General features: G+C 46.9%; 1 protein-coding gene across 2 annotated transcripts; it reads left to right on the plus strand.

Annotated features, from left to right (window-relative positions):
• The first annotated feature begins 3,351 nt into the window (after positions 1–3,351).
• On the plus strand, positions 3,352–23,966 carry AK2 (adenylate kinase 2). 2 transcript variants are annotated; one of them, XM_035019178.1, is made up of 7 exons: positions 3,352–3,495; positions 11,858–11,983; positions 13,768–13,878; positions 14,008–14,102; positions 19,297–19,369; positions 20,930–21,125; positions 23,068–23,966. In XM_035019178.1, the coding sequence occupies exons 1-7, from the start codon at positions 3,397–3,399 to the stop codon at positions 23,070–23,072; spliced, it is 705 nt and encodes a 234-aa protein (XP_034875069.1). In that variant the 5' UTR covers positions 3,352–3,396; the 3' UTR covers positions 23,073–23,966. The 2 variants fall into 2 exon arrangements, with proteins under 2 accessions (XP_034875069.1, XP_034875068.1); XM_035019177.1 differs by lacking the exon at positions 23,068–23,966 and having other exon boundaries at positions 20,930–21,621.
• Positions 23,967–24,217: the final 251 nt, after the last annotated feature.

Consider the following 24,217-nt stretch of genomic DNA (forward strand, 5'->3'; position numbering starts at 1 on the left):
CTTGTGGGCAGGTAGATCTGAAAGAAAAAGGGGGGGAGAGCTGAACTGAGCTTTGTTTATTCTCCCTAAACTCAACAATCAGATAGATAAGTCACTCCTCCTCTTCCTCTGGAGAGGCAAGAAGCAAGAATATTACTCTAGGGGCGCCTGGGTGGCTCAGTTGGTTAAGCGACTGCCTTCGGCTCAGGTCATGATCCTGGAGTCCCGGGATGGAGTCCCACATCGGGCTCCCTGCTCGGCAGGGAGTCTGCTTCTCCCTCTGACCCTCCCCCCTCTCATGTGCTCTCTCTCTCATTCTCTCTCTCTCAAATAAATAAATAAAATCTTAAAAAAAAAAAAGAATATTACTCTAAAAGAGGTCCCTCCACGTGGAAAAAGCCAGAGGAGGGAATAAATATTCCCCTCCGCCTTGTCCACTTATTCCTGATATTTAGATTACCCAAAGCAGCTCTGGCTCCTATCATTCCAGAGGCCACCTGTTGTACAACTGTATCATCCCAGCGGATTCCTTCCTTGATTGATGTAGCCAGAGTCTGTTTCTGTTCCTTGTACCCAAAGAACATTTATTAGTTTCCTATTGTTGCTGTAACAAATTACTATAAATTTGGTGGCTTAGAACAACACAAATTTATTATCCTACAGTTCGGGAGGTCAGAAGTCCAAAATGGGTCCTATGGAACTAACATGAAGGTATCAGCAGGAGGTGTGTTTCCTCTGGAGACCCTAGGGGAAAGTCCGTCTCCTTGCCTTTCCAGCTTCAGAGGCTGCCATCATTCCTTGACTTGTGGTCCCCAGTCAACAATCACACCACCCTGACCTCTGCTTGTGTCATCACGCCTCCTTCTCTGGCTCTCCTGCCTCCCTCTTATCCTTATGAGGACCTTTGTGATTATATTGGGTCCATCCAGATAATCCAGGATAATCCCTCTCCATCTCAAAATCCTTAACTTAATCACATCTGCAAAGTCCCTTTTGCCATGTAAGGCAACATGGTCACAAGTTTCAGGGATTAGGACGTGAACATCTTTGGGGGGGAGTGGAGAGGGGATTGTTCTGCCTACCACAAAACACGAACAGAAGTATTTCTTAGCTTGTCTTGCATTCATCTCTTTCTCTCCTCTCCAGTCTGTCCTGCAACCGATCCTTATAAAATGTGAATCTGGTCATGATGGTTCTACCTAAGAAACTTTCCAATTCCCCAAAGCCCACTGGATAAAATCTACAGCACACTCTACTCTCCCTCTCTCTCTCTCACACACACACCTCTGATGGTTTGATTTGAATGTTCTCTCAGCCTGAAATGTCCTCCACCCCCAAAGCCAAATCCTCTGTATCTTTCAAGGTCCATCTCTTTCACAGAAACATCCAGGATCCCAGCTACACTGTGAGTCCCACATCAGCAGAAACTGCCTGACTTGTTATCTGGCATTGCTGGGCACCAGCCAGTCAGACAGACCTGAGCTTAGATCTGCTCAGCCATAGGCTCACCTCTCTGTGTCTTAATTTCCTCTATTAAAAAAATGCAGAAAATAAAGTAATTACATATATAGTTTATGTGCAAATTAAATGAGGTAATACATGTAAAGTGTCAGCACAGGGCTGGCATGCAGTACCCAATAATAAGTAGATGGTAGCAGTTATTATTACAAATTAAGTTGAGTGAATAAATGAATGAAGTACTCCTTCCTTCCCCAGGGCTATCAATATCCCCCTTATGGTCTTTAGTATGCCCCCAAAGACTAGGACATTATTAAAATTTGAATGAGTAAACTTTACACTGTGTTGTTTCTGTATCGTCTCAGTTGCTTTCCTTCCTGAGGGATCCGTGCCTGGTAGAAATCACTGTAGGGATTGGGGGTAGAAAGGGAAGACTGCTCCTATGCCCTTTGCCTGGTGCCCTGGGCACAGCAAACCTCGATAAACTCTGGCTTTCTTGGAGTGAAGTGAATGTTGGCTACATAGGAGCTTCCACCAGAAAAAAATGTGCTTGTTCCTTACCCTCCCCCTCACCCCACAAACCCTGTGCTCTCTGGGGCACCAGCTCATCATCCACAGTCTTAATTGTGACCCTGCCACTATGTGGCTCTGGGCTAACCACTGCATATTTCCCTGAAAAATGGGTTTAACAATCTCTGCCTCTTTCAAGGTCAGGCACCTTGTAGAAGTCCAGTGTGAAGAGGGGGAATAAATGTTCATTTCTTTTGTGAGGTAAAATAGAAGCGACCACACTGAAGGGAGAGCAAATTCACCACCAGGGTGTAGAAAATGAGTTGCTAAGGGCCTGTGGGGAAACATAATTGTTTCATAATCACACTCTGACTATAGGTCCAAAGGGGCCCTTGGGGCTGGTCTTGCCAGGTTCTCAGGGATTGCTTCATAGGGGGTGTGGATGAAACTCCCACAACCAAAAAGCTGTAGAAATGCTTTTCCTATCCAAGAGAAGCTTATCTCTTTTGAGAAAAACTACCCTTTCCTGACTTAAAAAGGTTGTTTTCTTATTATAAAAGTAGTATCTGTTTATTATGGAACTTTATTATAGAACGAAAATATAAACATGCACAAAGAAGGGGAGAGGCTCCTATAATCACAGTGTACAGAGATCATCGCTTGTAACTCAAAGGTGGGATTTTGTTGTAACTGTAATTTTGTATCCTGTTTGGTGAACATTTTCCCATGTGTTTAAATATTTTATACAATGGGGGGAATTCAGTAAACAAATTTGTTGCAATCTATTTAACCTATCTCTTGTTGAACGTTTGGGATATTGCCTTTGTTTTTGTTTTGTTCTTTGGTTTGCTTATTTGAGGCTTTCTGGCTGACTTAAGTGCTACAAGTAGTATCTTTGTTACACAAATCTTCACGCATATCTTTCTTTGATTATATCTTGAATTCCTGGAAGTGCAGTTGTTGGGCCAAAGGATATTGGATACATATTATCAATTTGTCTTCTAAGACTGATTTCACCCATTTGCACTCCCAGAGGTAATTTCATAGGGCTTCACCGGAGTTGCCAGTGTCATTAACTGTCAGCGCCAACCTGGAACTCCCAGCCGGGCCTTTGGTCTTGCTTCACTTTTTCCCGCCCACTCCGCACACCCGCCGCGAGCCCCAACCCCCCCGCACGCCCCCCCTCCCGGCGAATATGATGGCCCGCCCCTTCCTTACTCCCGTTCCGATTATGTCCAATCAAAAGCAGCCTTCTCCAGTATCGCCGTATGGTTGGTAAGTTGAAGTGTCCGTCACCCTCAGGGGCGGGCGGAGCGACCTGACGGACGTGGCGGCGGACCAGTGTTAGCGGCGAGCGGGCCGTGCGTGGCGTGCGCGGCGAGCTAGACTGGAAGCGGTGAACCTGCGAGGTGTGTGCTGGCGGGTTGAGCGGAGAGAGGCTTGGCGGCCATGGCTCCCAACGTCCCCGCGGCCGAAGCGGCCCCAGAGTGTCCTAAAGGCATCCGGGCCGTGCTGCTGGGGCCGCCCGGGGCCGGCAAGGGTACCCAGGTGAGCTGCAGGGCCGGGCTTGGCGGCGGGGCTTGTGGAACTCCAAGGTCAGGACGGCCGGAGGTCCGGATCGCCTTGGAGCGCGACCGTGGGCTTAGGCCTGGGGAGGGTGTGGGGGCTCCTGGCCGGCGTCTGGGTTCTGCTAAGGCGTTTGGGAGAGGGTCCAATTGGAGATCGGGGGAAGTCTGAGTTAGGATTAGCGTTCTGGAGGGATCTGGACTTGAGGTGTCATGTTGGGAAAATCAAAGGACGGATCCCTTAAGGGATTAAAAGCAGAGAGGGTTTGAGTGGTAGGGTGAGCCTTCGGTTGAGGCATCTAGATTACAGCCTGAGTGGAGTGAGGGACCCCAGATTCCCTGCCATATGGGAGTGGATTGTCCAGGGTTATGTTCCAGGCATTCCGGGTAGGGGACCTTGCTTGTTAGGATTAATGATGAAGGTGGAGGAGCATCTCCGGCACGTGGGGCAGGGGGGGAGCTGGTATGTGCTGATTAGTAGGAGTTCTAAGAGAAATGAGGTATGACCTGCGTGAGCCAGTTAAGTTGGTGAAATGGGAGAGGGTACCTCAATATACAGATAAGAAAACAGGCCCAGAGAGGTCAGGTTGCTTTCCCAAGATAGCGAAATTGACTTCATGCAGTCTGGAACCTCAGGAATCATAGGACTCCAGGAGTATGGAGTCTAAAGTTACCTTCTACCTTAGCTGACTGTGGGGCCTCACTTGGTGTCTGGGCTGTAATGGACCCATAGATCAGAGTTGGAATTTATGATCTCATTTTAAGATTTGGAAGCCCATAGGTTGGATTATCAGTGTCCCCTTCCTGCATAAGGTCTGGCATTGCTCCCCAGGCCACAGGTTCTTTTTGGTTGTTAGGTTCTTAAGAGGGAATTCCTGAAAGTCTGAGCGCCTAAGTGAATAGTGTTCTGAGGACAGCTGTGTGCCCACTTTTCCTAGCACTTGAAAAGATCTTGTCTTACTCATTCTTGGGACCCCTCTGGTACCCAGCACATCATTTGGCACTTGATGGGGTTGGCAATAGATGAAGGACACAGATTAATGTGGGTGATGACAAGGGAAGTCTGGGAGATTCAGCTCATTCCTGTGATAGTTGCTTTTTGGCTTCGGGCACTAGGTCAAGAACGACCACTTTCCCTTTTCTATAGCTGGAGCTGATTCATCCTCGGAACTCACTGTTACCTAATCCCCTTGACCTCAGTAACTTTGAAGTCTTTTTCCTGTTGCTACCACCCTCCGTTATTAGGGAAACTGCAGCCTAGGAATGTTTAATCCCAGACTCTACAAACATTTGCTGTGAGTGAGTATAAACATGGTAGCTCAAATGCATCAACTATTTTTTCTTAGTTCAGACGGAAGTTAATAATTTCATTAGTTGCATAATGAACAATCCATCTCAGTGCTGAGACAAGGGTATTATAGTCTAGCAAGCTTTGTAACTTCTAAGCCTAAATGTCTTCACCTGAAAAATAGTGATAATACCTACCTTACTTACTCAACATTTCATGAGTACCAAACATTGGAGCTAGAGCAGTGAACAAGACTGATAAGGTCTTTACTCATGTAGACCAAAAGCTGACAAGGATATTGGAAGATTGTGTTATATACATGTGTAAAGCACCCCTAGGTACCTAAATGACAACCTGGCACATCATAGGCGTTCAATAATTATTGACTTCCTCATCTTACACATTCCTCTCCCCCCAACTCGGATGTATTTCAGTGTAAAGGGGGATGTATTCAGGAAGTTTTGAAGGAAATTATACTTATGAGCTGATTTATAAGGGTGTGCATACAGCAGGCATTGGTCAGAGAAGGCTTTCTGGAAGTGGAGGGGATGTAACTGGGACTTGAGGAAACAAGTCTTTTAACCTCCGTACACCTTTCTTTTCATAAGTGGGATAATAGGAATACTAATGGTTGTAGTTTTATGGAGTTTTAGAAAAACAGCAGTGTTCATAAATCAGAGGTTGCAAAGTGGCAGCCTCCAGAAGCATTTAGTCTACAGACACATCCTAACTTTTTTTTTTAATTTATTTTTTCTTTAAGTAGGCTCTACCCTCCCCCCGCCCAACGTGGGGCTTGAACTCAACAACCTCAAGATCTAGAGTCTCATGCTCCACTAACTGAGCCAGCCAGGCGCCACTGCCTAACTTTTTATATATATATATTATATATGATTTTATTTATTTATTTTGAGAGAGAGGAAGCGAGTGAGAGTACAAGATGGGGGGGGTGGCGTGCCAAGGGCAGAGTGAGAACACAGGGCTCGATACCAGGACCCTGGAATGATGAGCCAAAGGCAGATGCTTAACTGACTGAGCCACCCAGGCACCCCCTAACTTTTTTTTTTGAAGAATTTGTGGGGTTTTTAAATTTTTTTTAAATTTTTTTTTTTTTTTGAGAGAGAGAGCAAGCACATGAGAGATGGGGGGGCATGTGGGGTACGGGAGAGGGAGAGAGAGAATCTTTTTTTTTTTTAAGATTTGTTTATTTATTTGACAGAGAGAGACCCAGCGAGAGAGGGAACACAAGCAGGGGGAGTGGGAGTGGGAGAGGGAGAAGCAGGCTTCCCGCTGAGCAGGGGGCCCGATACGGGGCTTGATCCCAGGACCCTGGAATCATGACCTGAGCCAAAGGCAGACGCTTGATGCCTGAGCCACCCAGGCACCCTGAGAGAGAGAATCTTAAGCAGGCTCCATGCCTAGTGCAGAGCCCAACACGAGGCTTGATCTCACCACCCTGAGATCATGACCTGAGCCGAAATCAAGAGTCAGACACTTAACTGACTGAGCCACCCAGGTGCCCTGAGTTTGAATACAAAAGAGGACTGGTCCCCATGTACCCATTACCCAGCCCCAACAACCATCAGCTGGTGGCCACTGCTTCCCCACCCACTCTCCCTTCACAAATTATTTTAAAGCAGCTCCCAGATAGCATGACCAAGGTGTATTTCCTGTTTTCTCTGCCAGCCCTGTTCACGGTTTTTTCCATGCGTCCAGCTTATACCAGTTCTTCATCTTGCAGGTCATCTCCATCAGCTCTGTCAGTGCAGCGATACACCTCTGTGAGACCCATACTCTTATTCCCCTTTTTACAGTTAGAGAAACTAAAGTTCAAAGGGCCTGTTCTCTAGTTTACGTAGCAAGTAATTGGCAGATCCTCCATCTGAACGGCTCCAAAGCCCCTGCTCTTTCTGTTGCTATCTCCTACCCTGGGTTAGATTTTTCTCCTACCCGATAGTTTTGGTGTTAGAGATGCGGAGAGCAGCCCTTGCCCTCAAGAGGATACAACACAACAAAATAGAACAAAATAGTCACCCTTTGCTCGGTTATGTGACAGGCCCCTAGTCAAAGATTTCACATGTGTTATCTGATTTAACCCTGCAACCCTACTAATAGGTAGGTCCTATTGTTATCCATACCTTTTTTACTGATAAACTGAGGCCCAAAAGCTGATCTTGCCCCAGGATATACATAAAGAAGTAGCAAAGGTCGGATTTGAACTCATGACTGATTCCTGAGCAGAGTCGCCATCTTACACTATTGATATTAGTCTGGATGTAGAGGCAGAAATGAATATGCATGCACACAGTGCATACCAGTGCAAAGTACCATGTGCAAAGTGTCAGATGAGTGACTCTGACAAATGCTAGGGTAGTTCAGGGTTAGAACAAGAACTATAATTTGTCAAGAGTGTTCCACTCTTCCTCCTACCCAGCCAGGAATGTCGGTAATATTATCTCCAATTTATAGATGAGAAAATAGTCTCAAAAAATCACTGGCCTAAGGTTACATAGTAAGTTAAGAGGCAGAGCTGATATTCAAACACAGGTTTCTGTGCTTTTTTAAAAAAAAAAATTTTATTGTTATGTTAATCCCCATACATTACATCATTAGTTTTTGATGTAGTGTTCCATGATTCATTGTTTGTGCATAACACCCAGTGCTCCATGCAGAATGGGCCCTCCTCAATACCCACCACCAGGCTAACCCATCCTCCCACCCCCCTCCCCTCTAGAACCCTCAGTTTGTTTTTCAGAGACCATCGTCTCTCATGGTTCGGTGCTTTTTAAAAAGCTTTTTATTGAGGTAAAAGATACGTGGAGAAAGGTACAAATATCATAAGTGAGCAGCTTGATGAATTTTCACAATGTCAGTTTTCACAATTACACTTGTGTAGCTTACATCCATATCAAGAAACAGAATGTTGCCAGCGTGGTGAAGTTCTCCGTGTGCTCCCTTCCAGGCGCATGTGTGCACAGACGTGTGCGTGTGCACACGCACGCACACACACACCCTTTCTCCAAGGACAGCCATTCAGGCTCTGTGGTCGATATTGTGTTTTTTGTTTTTTTAAGATTTTATTTATTTATTTATTTGAGAGAGAGACTGAGAGAGAGCATGAGAGGGGGGAGGGTCGGGAGGGTCAGAGGGAGAAGCAGACTCCCTGCCGAGCAGGGAGCCCAATGTGGGACTCGATCCCGGGACTCCAGGATCATGACCTGAGCCGAAGGCAGTTGCTTAACCAACTGAGCCACCCAGGCGCCCTGATATTGTGTTTTTAATAAGGCCCTGTAATATGGATAAGAGATAGGGCTCGCCAGCTTTGCTGTTACTAGCTATGTGATCTTGGGCAATTTAGCCTCTGAATTTCATTTATAAAATACAGATTAAAAATAGTTCCTACCTCATGGGTTTGTTGTATATCATGCATACTAAATACAGTAAAACAGTGCATGGGAAAATTGCTTGGCATGTTGCAAACACTCAAAGTTAGCTGATGTTGATGAGTCCTTATCAGAGGAAGAAGGAGTTGGGAGTATTTGGGGAGAGATATGCTCAGAATTTGCCTACAGGGAAGGGTAGAAGGGAGAGAAGCCAGAGTCCTCAGAGATACTTATGTTATGTATTTGGGAATCATACATAGAGCTGCTGTTTGCAGTGGTGCAAGGCATATAGATGGGGGCGATCTGTGGGGGTAAATTTGAAGAGCTTGGAGGTGTAGGAAGTTATTATGGAGGATACTGAACGCTAGACTAAGATATTTGGACTTCTCCCGTATTGCACTAAGGAGATATGGAAGGCTTGTGTGTGTGTGTGTGTGTGTGTGTGTGTGTGTGTTGGGGATGGGCAGGGGGGGCCCCCACGCCTGACAGTATTAGGAGTTGATTCCAGCTACCTATTCAGGAGCATGGGACATGGGAGTGGGAAAGACTGGAGGCAGAGAAATAATTTCAAGGTGAAAAAATACATGAGTTTGAGATTAAATCAGACCTCAACACCTAATAGTTTCCCTTTATTTCCCTAAATGCCAGGCATTATGCTGAATGCTTTTGCATACATAATTTTATTAAATCCCCATAACAACTCTGAAAGTAGACATTATTATCTGTACTCCAGGGATGAAGACACTGAGGCCTTAAGAAGGCTGCATAACTTGTTCAGGGGGGCACAGTGCGTAAATTGCGGGGCCCAGTTTCCAACCCAGATCTGTACCACCAAGAACCCAGTCTTGTGCCATTGCCCCAGGGCTTCACGAACTGTGCATCAGAATCCCCAGGGTGCCGCCTGAGAACCGCTCAGGCATAAACTTTAAGGGCGGGCCTGGCTTTGTATTTTTAGCATGTGCCCCAAATGATGGTGATAATACACTGAAGACCAAGAACATTAAACCCTTCATGCTGCCTCTCTGGTGGTTTTAGCCATTCTTACCCGTGCACCCCAAAAGCCCCCCCGCCTTCCCCCACAGGGTCTCACAGAGGTGATGAGCCTATTTCTCAGTCCGTGGTCAGTGAGACACAGTGGCTCAGGGCCGCAGCAGCCAGGAGTGTGGGCCAGGGGCCAACAGAACAGCCAGGCCTGCAAGCTTGTTAAAAACGCAGGTGCTCAGGCCCCACCCTGTGGAACCAGGTGATTTGGAGTAGAAGCAGTGCTCTAAAGCATAAGCTTGACGTGTGAGGGGAATATAATAAAGTTATTTCATCAGGCTGCTTCTATAGTTTGCAAGTAGAGAGTAATGCAAAAAAGAAAGACCATGGAAGGAGGTCTTTTATTAAATGCCTACTGTGTGTCTTAATGTTTTGGGTACTTCCTTCCTTTTATCCTCACAACAGCCCAATGAAGTACACATCCCCATTTGACTGGTGAGGAAACAGATGCTGAGAAGTTAAGTAACTGGCCCAAGGTCACACAGCTGTTGAATGCCTTAGCCAGGATTCCTGTGTAAATCTGACTCCAGAGTCACCACATTGACTCCCGTGCAGCCGGCAGAGCATGAAGGAATTATTCTTCTGCCTTGCCATGTCTCCCCTAGTGGAACATTCTTCCACACAGCTATAGAATCCCATCATCCAGAACAGCACATAAGAATCCTTCAGTTTGGGGGTGATGAAAATAGAACAGTTAGGTTCTGTGGTAAGAGCTCATCTCTGGTGTTCGGGTCAGCCTTCCTCCTTGAACAAGCCTGATCTCCAAAATGTTCACCCAAGTTAACTTCAACAACCAAGGAGAAAGATTGGCAGAAGAGCTCAGTTCTCTGGGGTATGTGGCCACCATGCCAGCCTGGAGGACCACCACTGCCAGGGGGTCCTGATCTTCATTGGTTTTCCAAAGAGCAGTTTTTAACACCTTCTTCATCTGGATTCCATTTTGTTATGAAGTCATGTCTTTGCTTGAACTGAACCAGCCCATGAATCACAAACTAGAATTTGCTACACTGAGCCCCATCTATTTCCCTTTTCTGTATGCAACTAAGAAAACTCCCAGTGCACTGGTTTGAATAAGAATCCAACCCTAGGGTGCCTGGGTGGCTCAGTCAGTTAAGCGTCTGCCTTCGGCTCAGGTCATGATCCCAGAGTCCTGGGATTGAGCCCCACATCGGGCTCCCTGCTCAGCGGGGAGCCTGCTTTTCCCTCTCCCTCTGTCTACTGCTCTGCCTACTTGTGCTGTTTTTGTGTCAAATAAAATCTTAAAAAAAAAAAAAAAGAATCCAACCCTACTTATTTTATAAAACAATTGAACCAGAATGCTAAGTATTAAGCTTCTTGAACTGATTCTATTCCTTGTGAATTCTGCGTGGCGGGGGGTGGGGGGGCGGGGGGTGGGTTGCCATCCCTGTTGGACCAGAGTTTCTTCCTGTTCTAGTCTTTATTCTGCTGTGTTGTCCACCAAACTAGGAGGCTGTAGAGGCCAGGGTCCATGTCTTTTGTTTTCCTGGCCCCCAGCAGGGTTCTTGGAAGAGGCACCAGTGTTTTCTTTCTGTATGAATGAACATGGAATTAGGGCAGGGTTTACAGTACCAGCTAATGTTCATTGAGTATTTGCTCTGCCTGTCCCTATGTACATATGTCGAACTCCATTTGATCCCAACAACCCAGTGATGGAGGTCCTGCTACTGTTTCCATTTGACTTGGAGGAAATTTGAAAAGTAGTAAGGTGATATAATTTTTCTCAAGTCACATATCTAGTGATTGGTGTCTGAACCCCAAGACTTTTGACTCTGAAGCCCATGCTCTTAACCAAAGGCTATTCTGCCTCCTGAAACTACTATGTAAGTATATACTGTTAGCCAAATGCTCTTTTTATGTATCCTATCTGATCCTCAGAGCTACTTTCTGAGATGGAGCCTTTTTGCCTTCATTTTAAACGGACCAGGAAACTGAGGCTCTGAGAGGAAAGAGGAAGAACCAGGGGGGAAACCCGCATTCGTCACACGGCCCCCAGCTGCCTCCCAGGCCCCAGTGGCACATTCATTCCTTTGGGAAGTATTCATTTAACACATTATATACCAGGCATTGTGCTGAGTGCTTTATATCCGTGAACTCATTTCAGCTTCACAGCAGCCAGGGCACCTGGCCGGCTCCACCAATACAGCGGGTGACTCTTGATCTCGGGGTCAGAAGTCTGAGCCCTACATTGGGTGTAGAGATTACTTCAAAGTAAAAATCTTAAAATAAATAAATAAATAAACCAACAAACTTCACAGCAACCCTGTGAGGTACTGATCCTGCTATTTTGATTCTTCCCATTTATAAACTGAGGCTTCTGTGTCTAGTGGAAGTTGTGAGAATAGCTAATATTTATGACCACTTCCTGTGTGCTAGGCACAGTTTTCAGTGTTTTACAGGTATGAGGTTGTAGAAATCTTACTGTAACCCTGTAGTCGTTCTACGTTAGAATGTAACATCAGATACTCTTATCTCTATTATAGGTAAGGAAATCAGCATTTGCCAAAGTTCACAGAGCCAGTGAGTGGGAGGGCCAGGTTCACACCTGGGCAGCCTGATGCCAGGGCCTTCAGTGTTAACTCTATCTTGGTTTTCATCTCCCCCCCCTGCTGCAACAGGCACCCAAATTGGCCGAAAACTTCTGTGTCTGCCATTTGGCTACTGGGGACATGCTGAGGGCCATGGTGGCGTCTGGCTCAGAACTGGGGAAAAAGCTGAAGGCCACTATGGATGCCGGGAAACTGGTAGGTTTGGTGGTACCAGTGAATGTGGATATTCCTGAGTCTCATCTGTGCTACCTCATTTGGTGGCCACCAGCCACGTGGAACCATGAAAATTAATTTAGATTGAATTGAATTGAAAATTCAGCTGCTCAGTCTCACTTGCCGCATTTCAAGGGTTTGTTAGCACAGATTTCATTTCCATCATTGTAGAAAGTTCTGTCGGACAGCCTTATGCTACGGGCTGTTCTAACAAACACAAACTACATGAACTTCTAGAGTAGCAGGTTACATGGTACATTCTAAATGTGTGGCATTTATTTTATTCACAGTATTCTTTTTTTATACGTGTATTTTTTATTTTATTTTTAAGTAGGCTCTGCACCCAGTGTGGGGCTTGAACTCACAACCCTGAGATTAAGAGTCGCTTGCTCTACTGACTAAGCCAGCCAGGTGCCCCTGTTTACAGTATTCTTGAGGTCCCTTTGTGCTGATGCCTTGTAATACGCCCTGGTTTTAGAGCCAAAAATGAAACTGCCATCCCTAGGCCAGAACTCAAGGATGTATCCGGAGAGGATGGAAACCACAGAGTGTTTTAACTCTATTTTTGTGGTTCTGTGTTCTGTGTTTCTCATAGTGGATTGCTTGGCGATTGACGGAAGTAATTCCTCCTATTTGGGGGATATAATAGCATTTTCTTATGTTTTTAGTCCAGTTGATCCAATGGGATGATTATTATAATCTATTATCTAATAAATCTTCTTTGATTAGTGCCAGAGCTTAGTTGTAACTGAGTTATTCTGGGACTTGGCCTCTGGGAGTCACCTTCAGGCATTTTAATAAACTAGAACACCAAGAAAACATTTAAACTACAGAAACAATGGTTATAGTATAGAATATTCATGAGCAAGAAGATACACCGTGTTACAAGTACTTACAAAGTTACAAATCATTTGTTTCCTTAACATTTTCCCTGGTTTCTTTTAAGATTTGATTTTCTTATTTGACAGAGAGAGAGAGAGAGGGAGAAACAGACTTCCCACTGGGCAGGGAGCCTGATGTGGGACTTGATCCCAGGGTCCTGGGATCATGACCTGGAGCCAAAGGCAGACACTTAACTGACTGAGCCACCCAGGCACCCAACATTTCCCTCTTTTAAGTTCATACATGAAGATGATCAGATTTACCATTTTGGAGGAATGGGAGGAGAAAAAGGTATATTTATCATCTGGGAATCACCTTCAGAAGTCATTTTGTGCTTGGCCCTCTGGTCTTCTCATATCTTAGAATGTTGGTTGGGGAAGGCCTTGGGCTTTGCCTTTATCCCTGAATTACCTCCCGGCAGGCTTTGAGATTACATAGCTGTATCCGGGGTACCCCTTCCCACCCACCTGCCCCTTTACTCTAGCTTTCCCTTCGTGTTTGTGAGACCTTGAGCTAAGTCAGAAAGCTAGATATTTTGGACTTTGGGTCTTGCGAGAAGATCTTGTACTGAGAAAAAATTGGCTTATGGCCATGAGATTGCTTATCTCCAGCCTTCACTTCATCACAGAGCTTGTACTTTGTCCCCAAGTTCACAGGCAGTCCCAGGAGATAAGAGCTGTGGCAACGACAAAAATCATGAAACTGAATTTTCTTTGGAATGTGGAGCCACTCCACATTTGCTCTAAGTTTTGCTTCTTTGGGGTCAAGAAAACATGCTGTTTGGTAATCAGGTTATACAGACACAAACTTGTGGCCCTGGAGTTGGGCTCATGTCACCTAATTAACAGATTTAAGCCCAAGGCTGTCTTGTTCTTAACTTCCAGGTGAGCGATGAAATGGTAGTGGAGCTCATTGAGAAGAATTTGGAGACCCCTCGATGCAAAAATGGTTTTCTTCTAGATGGCTTCCCTCGGACCGTGAGGCAGGCAGAAATGGTGGGTGCCTTGAATTTGTGTCACTGATGCATGAAAACAAACTCTTGGCCTGTTATCTCTTAATCACTTTGAGGGAGGTGGCTCCAGTCAAGCTCTGGTAGTTTAGGTGGGCCGTATACTCTCTTGCAGCTCGATGACCTCATGGAGAAGAGGAAAGAGAAGCTTGACTCTGTGATTGAATTCAGCATCCCGGACTCTCTGCTGATCCGAAGAATCACGGGAAGGTATTTGTCCTCTGAAGATCTCTCCTGAGCCTGCCTCCTCTGAGCTTTATCAGACCAGCAGAGCTGCTCTTGCCCGATCCCAGCCAGGCAGCGTACTGCCATTTTAACATGGGTTGGTCTTATTTGATGACATCCATTGACATGGTGACATGGGATAGGGATATGTGGAAAGAAGAGCAAGGGATTTGAAGTCAGACAGCATCTCAGGCCTGTCACCTTTTAACCCTGATCCTAGGCAAGTTTCTTAACCTCTCCAAGGCTGGTTCCTCCTCTGTAGAGTGGGGTTAATAAGACCTGCTTCGAGGAACCGTTGCGCATTTTGGATACCATGACGTGCATGGTTCAGAGCCTTGCTCCCAGTAGGTGCTTCAGAAAGATTGCATTCCTTACATGGTTATCTCCAGTGTCCTGAAACCTGGTTTCGGTTGGGAGTTGCCATACCTTGCTGTAGGTTTTGTAGTGTGAAAATAATATGACCACTGACCCAAAGTTTAGAAAATGGAGGAACATTTTGCTCATGGTACAGCCACCTCAGCCAAACCCACTATTGCTTTGCCGCATGTTTCATTTTCAAACACTTATTTCGGGGCGCCTGGGTGGCTCAGTCCACTAAGCATCCGTCTCTTGGCTTTGGCTCAGGTCGTGGTCTCAAGAGTTGTGAGATCCGGCTCCGCGCTCAGCATGGAGTCTGCTTCGGATTCTCTCTCCCTCTTCCTCTGCCCACCCCCGCACTCTTTCTTTCTCTTGCTCGCTCTCGCTCTCGCTCTAAAATAAATAGATAAGTCTTTTAAAATAAATAAATAAATAGAGTGCTTGTTTCTTGGAGCACCAGCCCAACTCGGTGGGTGAAGCATGCAGTTCTTAATCTCAGGGCTGTAGGTTGGAGCCCCGCGTTGGGGTAGAGTTCACTTAAAACAGTAAATAAAGGGGCGCCTGGGTGGCTCAGTTGGTTAAGCGACTGCCTTCGGCTCAGGTCATGATCCTGGGGTCCCGGGATCGAGTCCCGCATCAGGCTCCCTGCTTGGCAGGGAGTCTGCTTCTCCCTCTGACCCTCCCCCCTCTCATGCTCTCTCTCTCATTCTCTCTCAAATGAATAAATAAAATCTTTAAAAAAAAAAAAAAAAGACGATAATTTAAAAAAAAAAACAGTAAATAAATAAAATCTTTAAAGTACTTGTCTCTCTGTAGTAGTCACCATTGAACACAGACATGCTTCTGTTTCTGAACACGTTTGCTCTGAAAGGTCCTCTGTTTTAGGCTACAATTTCCTCTACGCTCTATCACTGTCCGCTCTGCCATCTGCTTTGTGCCTTCCAGAAATATGTGGGAAGCTCTCGGCCATTAATAGACCCTCCTCCCATTCTCATCTTTATTGTGGGCTATGGCTTTTATATCCCTTAGTCATTTTAATGGAGTCTCGGGAAGGTGGTCAGCCTCCCGTCTTGAACCAGACGTCCATGGCCATTATTTTTTTATTATTATTATTATTGTTATGTTAATCCCCATACATTACATCATTAGTTTTAGATGAAGTGTTCCATGATTCATTGTTTGTGCATAACACCCAGTGCTCCATGCAGAACGTGCCCTCCTCAATACCCACCACCAGGCTAACCCATCCTCCCACCCCATGGCCATTATTTTTAATTGCTGCTTGGTATTTCACAGTAGACGAGCCATCGTTTACTTACTTGTCCCCTTATTGTGGTACAGGTGTGGTTTTTTATAGTTGTCTGCTGTTAATTTGATGCTGTGACCACCATAGTACATGTAAACTTTTGGATTTAATTAGAGGGGAAATGTTTCCTTGTTGTAAATTTTATTAAGTTGATTTCCTCATGGGGTTGCACATTTTTTCCATGTGCCTGCAGTCCGTATCTTCAAGGAGGGAGGTAGACATGGAAACAGACAGCGGGGTGACTGTTACAGGTGTTTTCCTGAGAGGCTACATTAGATACAGTGGATCCACCTTATATTAATTTTTTTGTTCAAATGTCCAGGTTTCCTGTTTCTAGCTATTTCATAGGCACCTTCAATACAGGAACGTCTGTATTTTTGCGTCCCCATTGGCAGAGCAGACAAAGTGGAGGCAGGCCAAGAAGTGGTAAGGTTGACAGGGAGGCACATCACCAGGGCTGGGGTCCCTGATGTACAAAGCAGATGTTAGCAGTACTAGTTGACCCTGGGGGCCTTTGCATCGATTGGCCCATGTTCCTGAGTGCCCATTCTGTGTGTAGCACCGTACTAGACTCGGTAGGGGACCAGGAGAGGGTAGAGAAGAATAATATGCCCATCTCTGACCTCAGAGAGTCTACAAGCCATACAAGAAACCTGGGCTTGTTAGCGCAGTGGGTAGTTCTAAGGAGCAAGCCTGGGAACAGGAAGGGAAGGCTGCCTAGGAGAGGAGCAATGTCAAACATGGCCTTCCTGGATGGAGAGCATTTCGGTGAGGCTCTCTGGGAAGAGAGTAGAGGCGGGAATGAGTATGGGTTAGGGGAGGGCCTCTAGCTGGAGCTGGTGGCAGAATGTCTGTCCACAGTCGGAGGCAGGATCTGGAGGGCTGGGTGGCAGAACAAGTGCTGTTGGAAGGTCGGATGGGCGCTTGACTGGGGAAGATTGGCCATGGTGAAGAGGGTAGGCATATCAGTCATGGGATGTTCTTAAGCCATGAGGTGTTATGGCAAGAACAGCATTCTGAGAACATTAGTTTGGCCCTGGCATACAGGCTAAACTGGGGGAAAGGAGGAACGGACAAGAGCCCACCTAGGAGGCTGATTCTGATCCCCATGTGGAGGCTTTTAACTGGGGTTGGCTGGTGGGGAACAGAGAGATACTGAAGAGCAAACTACAGGATTGTTGTAGAGGATGAAGAAGACTAGGGGTCTAGGTTTGGGAGTGAGTGGCGTGGTATGACCCTCTCCCTCACAGAGGGAGAAACAGGACACGCCAGGCTGGTAAAGTTGTTTTCAAGTTCCCTCTATGGGTCAGTGGCAGAACTAGCACTGGAAGCCCGCTTTCTGCCTTCTAGTCCACTACAGATGGTTGGAAGACAAAGAGGCAGGAACTAGTTGGATCTTATTTAAATCTGACATGATTAAACCCCACTGTAAATATCTTTAATTAGCTCTGACCTCACTTCTGACAATATTATGAGTCATTACTTTATGTTTTGAATACCTATGGTTGGCGGTTGGCAGTTTTAACTTTTTCAGTGTTGGCTCTCTGTTGGCTACTAATTATCCTACCAGTTGGCTGTCCTGATGTCTCAAGTCATCCCCACTTCACAGCTGAGAAAACAGGCATCTGAAGTGTGATACTCAAGACAGCAGTGGCTCTAGAACCCCAGCCTTGACCCCTCCACATCACGCCCTCCCTCCATCGCTAGGTCTGGCTCTTAGAGCTATTGCGGTTGGTGCTGAGGCCGATCCCACTTTGAAAACTTGGATCTTGGACTTACTTTCATTTCCCTTCTAGGGAATGAGCCTTTAAATGAAGTCTGAGTGGGGAAGGAGCAGTGTGCTGTATGTAACTGGAGGGCTGAGGGAATCGGAGTAAGCGAGAGATGTAGGGATGTGGCAGGGAAAGGGTCGTGTCTGCCGCGGCCTGGTTGCTGTGGTTGCTGTGTGCCTTGTGCTCTCCAGAAGGTGAAGAATCATGGTCCACGGCTCATGCTTGCAGGCCTTCGCAGAGGGAGAGCTGTAGCTGAGCCCAGCAGCCTCTCCCTGGGTCTCCCCGTGGAGGCACCAGAGGAACCTTGCCAGCGACTCAAATAAAAGAGGGCCTGACCTCCTGTCACCTAACAGGTCAGACCACTCAGTGTAGCTTATTTTACTCAGCCATCACCTTTCCCCCACCAATGCTGTAAATAAATGGACCACTTGGCCCCCCGAAAGTGTGCTGTCAGGAGAGAGCAGGGGAGGGGGAGAGGGAGAGAGAATCTCAAGCAAACTCTGCACTGAGTGTGGTGACTGATGCGGGGCTCAGTCTTACGACCCTGAGATCATGACCTGAGCCGAAACCCAAGAGTCGGACACTGAACCTACTGAGCCACCCAGGCGCCCCTGCCCAGGCTTTGATAGTCTGACCTGGACTTTCCCAGCTGATGTGCTGAGATATCGATCCCCTCAGCCATCAGAGCAGCTGGGTAGGCCTGGGTTATTCCAGAGGGGAAGCACACAAGTACTGCATAAATATTTCTGCGTGTGCCAAGAGGTGAAAAATGTTGGGAAGCTCTGGTATAACAGACCTTCATGAGGAGAGCAGACATCCGTTCAGTAAGAAAGCCTGGGTTGCCACAAACTTAGGAAACTAGACAGGCCCTGGCTGCTAGCAGGGTTTGGCCTGCCTTCTTCCCTTCTTAGGTTTCTGGGCTCCCATGGTGTGGCCACTCCCAGTCAGGAACTCAGGTTTGCAGCCCAAGGGGGCACAGCACAGATGGGGTGCCCAGCTACATTTTCAGTGCCAGCTAAATGCTTTATTCTTGGGCACTTTATGACTTGTCGAGTGAGTCATTTCTCCTGGAGCCAGTGTTCATATTGCTTGGCCCTCCGATGCTTGGGCCGCCTTTTATCTACGTGATCACAAAGGGGTGCTGCCCTGTCTGGTGGTGTTTGCATCTGCAATACATATTTTTCCATCACACCTTTCTGGTTTTTGTAACCAAACTGGGATAGAAAATAGGGTTAGCTTCTTTGTCCTCTGGCCCCCGTAGCACGTTGCACAAATCTCTATTAAAGGATGGGTCACAGTTATTTTAGTTTTTTTCCACATTTGTTCCTCCTACTAGAATAAGCACTGTTTGTGATCAGGGCTCTTGACTCCTTGCAGTGTGGCCCCTGGATTCAGCATAAGGCCTGAATTGGACTAAGCACTTAGTAAACGTTTATTGGGCGAGTAGGTGAATAGATTGAATGGCTGTGTGAGACCAGCACCTGGTTCCTGAATTAGGTACTTAAGCCAGCCTTGGCAGCCAGGCACTGATCACGTTGGAGCAAAGTAGAAATCATACTCCGTCTGGCATAAGCTCTCCTGGAAGCCCAGTTATCTTCCCAAGCAAGAAACGCCTATAGCTGGGTTCTGTGCCCGGTGAAGTCCTCACGTCCAGCTCCTCTGTCATTGCTTGTCAACTTGGAAACCCCTGGGGTGCAGGGATACTTTCAGGCAACCTGACTCATGTTCGTTTGCTGTCTTTCAGGCTGATTCACCCTCTGAGTGGCCGTTCCTACCACGAGGAGTTCAACCCCCCAAAGGAACCCATGAAAGATGACGTATGTAAACGCAGGACAGGAAATTGCCTTTTCCTTCCTTCCCCTTTATTCCTTCCTCTTCTTTGTTCTTTCCATCTTCCCTTTATTCCTACCAATATTATTTTTTTTTAAAGATTTTATTTATTTATTTATTTGAGAGAGAGAGAGAGAGAAACAGCATGAGAGGGGATAGGGTCAGAGGGAGAAGCAAGCTCCCCGCTGAGCCGGGAGCCCGATGTGGGACTCGATCCCAGGACTCCAGGATCATGACCTGAGCCGAAGGCAGTCGCTTAACCAACTGAGCCACCCAGCCGCCCCATTTTTTTTTTTTTAAGATTTTATTTATTTATTTGACAGAGAGAGACACAGCAAGAGAGGGAACGCAAGCAGGGGGAGTGGGAGAGGGAGAAGCAGGCTCCCCGCCAAGCAGGGAGCCCGATGTGGGGCTCGATCCCAGGAGTCCGGGATCATGACCCGAGCCGAAGGCAGTCGCTTAACCGACTGAGCCACCCCGGCGCCCCCTACCAATATTATTAACCATGAGAAATATCACCGACCAAGTAAATCACAGGGGCTGTGGCTCTTCTGTCTACACAGCGGCTCCCCCGGTGGTTTACTGTTTGACTAGCTACCAGCAGTGGCTACTTCATAGGGCCCGGTTTATACCTGTCTTTGGTGCAGAGCAGCCCCTCTCTGGTATCACGGTGACCCCAATGGTTGACTAATCCCAGGAGAAGGCTTCTTGGAAGCCCAGAAGGAGAGCCAAGCTAGGAGAACAGGACTGAAGAGAAATGTGTTGACGGGTCCTACTTCGAAAGAATGTGCCCTCTCTGGTGACTCTGCTGCGTCCTACAGATTCAGACTGTTTGGGCTAGATTAACATCGCCAAGGGCTCTTGACAGTCTTGCAGATGTAACAGGGAGGGTCTCATAGATGTTCGCGGTAACATTTGCCGTAACTAGTCCATTTCGTCTGTTTTAGAACATGCAGGCAAGAGTAAGAATCTCCTGGGTTTGCCTTTGTCACTTGAGACAAGTTCGTCAGGTCGTACAGGTTTCCAAGCCTTCGCGTCATCTTAGTCACATTTCCCACGGTCGGGAATTCTGCCGTTCAGAGTTCTTTCTCACTCCACTTGCCACTTTCAGAACGCTGAAGGCCAACACCCTAGTGAAAACACCAAAGACTTCGGTGACTAAGGTCACAATGGCGAATGCATGTCTGATTTTGATGTATTCTCCTGGTCTCGGGAGCCTCTATCTTTCTTGCTTCTGACCCTAGAAGTGTTCATCTTGGAAGCCAAGCAACCTGAGCAGAAGCTGTGAGAGAGGGCCCTTGCCCGTCTTCCTCCCACAAACCCCCTTCCTCATGCTTTGCTGCCTCAGGCTCCCCGGCTCCTCTGGACTGGTTGGTCTGCTCCTGGGACCAACTTCCCGGGAGTAGCAAAGCTCTTTAGAGCCCTTTAGTGGAGGGGATCTAGATTGTCTGTCTTTCCCTCCGATGGCCTTTGGGAGCAGACAGCATCGCAGATCTGGAAACCTTGCTAACAGTCCCAGACTTTCACTGCCCCCTTCCTGTTCTCAGATCACTGGGGAACCCTTGGTCCGCCGATCAGATGATAATGAGAAGGCCTTGAAAATCCGCCTGGAGGCCTACCACACTCAGACCACCCCGCTGGTGGACTACTACAGGAAACGAGGGATCCATTCTGTCATCGACGCCACCCAGACCCCTGATGTCGTGTTTGCCAGCATCCTAGCGGCCTTCTCCAAAGCCACATGTAAAGACTTGGTTATGTTTATCTAACATTGAGTCCAAAAAAGGAATTTCTTTCTACCTATCCCTGTTGAGGGAGTGGGTGGGAATTGCAGAGCAGGCAGAGGGAAGCTTCCTCAGGCCAGCAAGAATACCATTTGTTGTACCAATTAAAAAAGCACTTGCTTGATGTATCTTTAGCGTGTGTGCAACTCTCATCTCATCTGTGTGTGTGTGTGTGTGTGTGTGTCATTGGCTTAAGTACATGTACACTCTTCCTTCTTTCTAAGGTACAGGCAAGGTTGCTTTACCAGCTGTTTACTTCTTTAGGCATACTCCTGATTTTTATTTATTTTTATCAAGATAACCTAACTCAGGTATCTGCCGGGCACCACAGTTCTAGAACCTCATGGTATCTAGTCCATCTCCAACAGCTGAGTAGAAGTCCAGGATCACATAAAGTCAAGCAGGGCCAAAGTTCCCGGTGGCAGATGTTGGCATGGAATCCCACTTGTTTTCTACCCCACTATGAAAAGCCACATGAGTCGGTTCATTTTTTCCCTAAATGGAAAGAAAAGGCATTTATGCTACATATCTCAGAAATAACTGGGAGAGGGTATCACCATAGAAAGATCCAGGCTGAGTTGGAATATTTCTGTGATCTGCATCACAGTGCTGTAAAGTAGGGATCATTTGGGACCTGTGTGTGAAAACTGAATTGTTGCCAAAGAATTGAACCCAAGTAGACGGTCCTTTTGAATTCAGACTATCTTCTGAACATCCAGGCTGGACATCTGAGAGCAGCCAGTCCACTTCCCAAAGAGACCAGGGTAGGCTTGTTTTCATTTTTAATGTTTGCCTCCCTTTCCAAGTATGAACAAAACAGTGATTGGGAGGTGATCTATTCTTGGCCTCGTTTTCATTCGAGTTTACTCAAACCCAGTCTCCCCAGGATATGAAACCTCAATCAGATGTGTCTCTTTTAAACTCAGACTCTGTCCACAGACTCCCCAAGAAAAGATCACCCAATATAAGATCACCTATGACAGTAACCAGCTTTTATTCCTAACTTGAGCTCCCCCAACTATTAAGCATCTCCTGAGGTCCATGCTGTGCCGTTTGACTTGTGGCAAACAGATGAATTAATAGACTGTTGGGAGAGGCCACAAAACGGTGGCCTCTGGAAAAGACATTGGAAAACCAGTGGCAGGCCCAGTAAATAAATGCCGCCTGCCCTAGCATAATCTGCTGACTTGGTGCAGAGGGCTCTAGAGTCCCAGTCCTCATCTGACCTGAGTCTCCTGCTGCTGTCTGTGGAACTGTCAGAGGGCTTGTCCCCAGTCCGCCTGGAAGCTGGGCATGGGTACGTGGCCATCTTGCTTCCCTTTGATCTGGTTCAAGTGAGCATCTGCTAGTTCTGCTCTGCCTTGCTTCCCTGCCTGTAAACTAACTCCGCCCATTCTGAACAGAAACCTAGTCTGGTGTGGGGCATTTCTGGGAAGCACATGACTTCAAGGAAGAGGACTGAAACCAAAACTATGAGCCGTGTCTGCAGGGGTCTGGAGCCCTTCTCTGGGGGAGGGAGGCCTCACAGATCCTGGAGTCCACTACCCTTTCACAGGGGACAGTTGCAGGCACTTGGCCTCGAGGTGGCAGACCTTGAATGTTTGCTAATTGAACGTGTGTCATCTTTGCCCATCCATCTACATTCACGTGCGCATATTTGGGCTGCTGGTGAACCTAGAACATGCGGGATGCATATGTCCTTTTGGGGGTGGTCAGGATTTAGATTTTTGCTTCATTTGATTACACAGCCTTAACCTCAGCAGGATTGAGAGCTTTCTCCTGACAGAAATGTCCAGTGTCTGATGCATTTGGTTGCTGGGGCATGCATGCCAGCCCTCCTGTTATTTACTTGGTTTTTAAAAACCCGTTTTGTTCTCTCTCTTGTTTCCTCTCTATTTCAGCCTAGTAACAGAAGGCCAGGCGAGACTGCACCACTCTTCATCACCCCGCGGCGTGATCCCTGCTCTTTAGGTGCTGGGCAGAGGGGAGGGGTGGTCAGGGTGAGGATGGAGAGGGAGGAATGATGAGGGCCCAAAAGGAGTAACGAAGAGCAGCAATGTGGTAGTGAGGCCGTCTTCACATGTCCTAGAGGAGTCTGAAAAAGTACAGAGGAAGGGTGAAATTAATTAAAAAAAAACAAACTGATTAGAGGCTGTAAATAGAAATAGGGAGGTACAGTATTGTTTCTGAGGAACCCAGGTTTCATTTACTGTGGATTGGTGACAATATATTTTAAAGCCAAGTGCCCTAAGACCTCAGTTTTTATCTCAGAGCCTCATGGGTTGCCAGCCTAAGAATGCAGGAAGTCAAACTATTGTTCTGTCTTTCTGAAAGCTTGGAACAGCGGAGGCTTTGACTCCTAGCCCTGGTTCTCCGCACCATGAGATCAAAAGATCATCTCCACGTTGGAAAGAGATGGGGGGTGGGGCGTGTTCATGGGGGCGGTGGCTCAGCCAATCACGTTTACTGGAGTTGTGGGGAAGGCGGGGCTGGTCTCCCTCCTAATGACACACTGCTGTGTGCCAGTCCACCCATTTTCATGGGTCAGCTCCCAGCAGCCACCCAGCAGCCCTGCACTCTTACCATCTTACATCCACGATGTGGGAAGGGACACTTGTTAACAAAGGAGCAAGTGTCCTAAGCAACATAATCCAAAGATTGTCCTTTCCATCCTCAAATCCTGTGGCTGGGATCACTCGTCAGCACTGTGATGTATTATTTTCAATGAGGTGCCTTTCTTAACTGACCATATGCTGCCTTGTTTGGCCCCTAAATCAATAAAGTATGTTAAAAATTTGTATCCCCTGTTGTGGCATTTTTTTGATGAATTTTTTTTGGGATCTGGGCTAGGAAACAAAAAAGGCATTGAATTCTGAATCTGGCTTGGAAGCCCCTTCTTGTCACTAGAAGTCACAAGGCAGGGAGGTCCAAGTGTGTGCTCATAAGATGAGCCACACCCTCTTGAGCCTCAGCTCAGATGCAGGCAGGACAAGGCAGCTCGGCTTCGTGGAGACCACACCTTGCTTGGAGCTCAGAGGAGGTGTGAGGAAT

The sequence above is a fragment of the Mirounga leonina genome, unplaced genomic scaffold (genome assembly GCF_011800145.1).
Source record: "Mirounga leonina isolate KUSES-001 unplaced genomic scaffold, KU_Mleo_1.0 Mir_173, whole genome shotgun sequence".
NCBI classification, from domain to species: Eukaryota; Metazoa; Chordata; class Mammalia; order Carnivora; family Phocidae; genus Mirounga; species Mirounga leonina.

Coding starts and splice junctions, on each gene's coding strand:
- AK2 (XM_035019177.1), top strand. CDS start 3,397: ATGGCTCCCAACGTCCCCGCGGCCGAAGCGGCCCCAGAGTGTCCTAAA. Junction 14,103..19,296: donor ATCCGAAGAATCACGGGAAG/GTATTTGTCCTC, acceptor GCTGTCTTTCAG/GCTGATTCACCCTCTGAGTG. Junction 19,370..20,929: donor AGGAACCCATGAAAGATGAC/GTATGTAAACGC, acceptor TCCTGTTCTCAG/ATCACTGGGGAACCCTTGGT.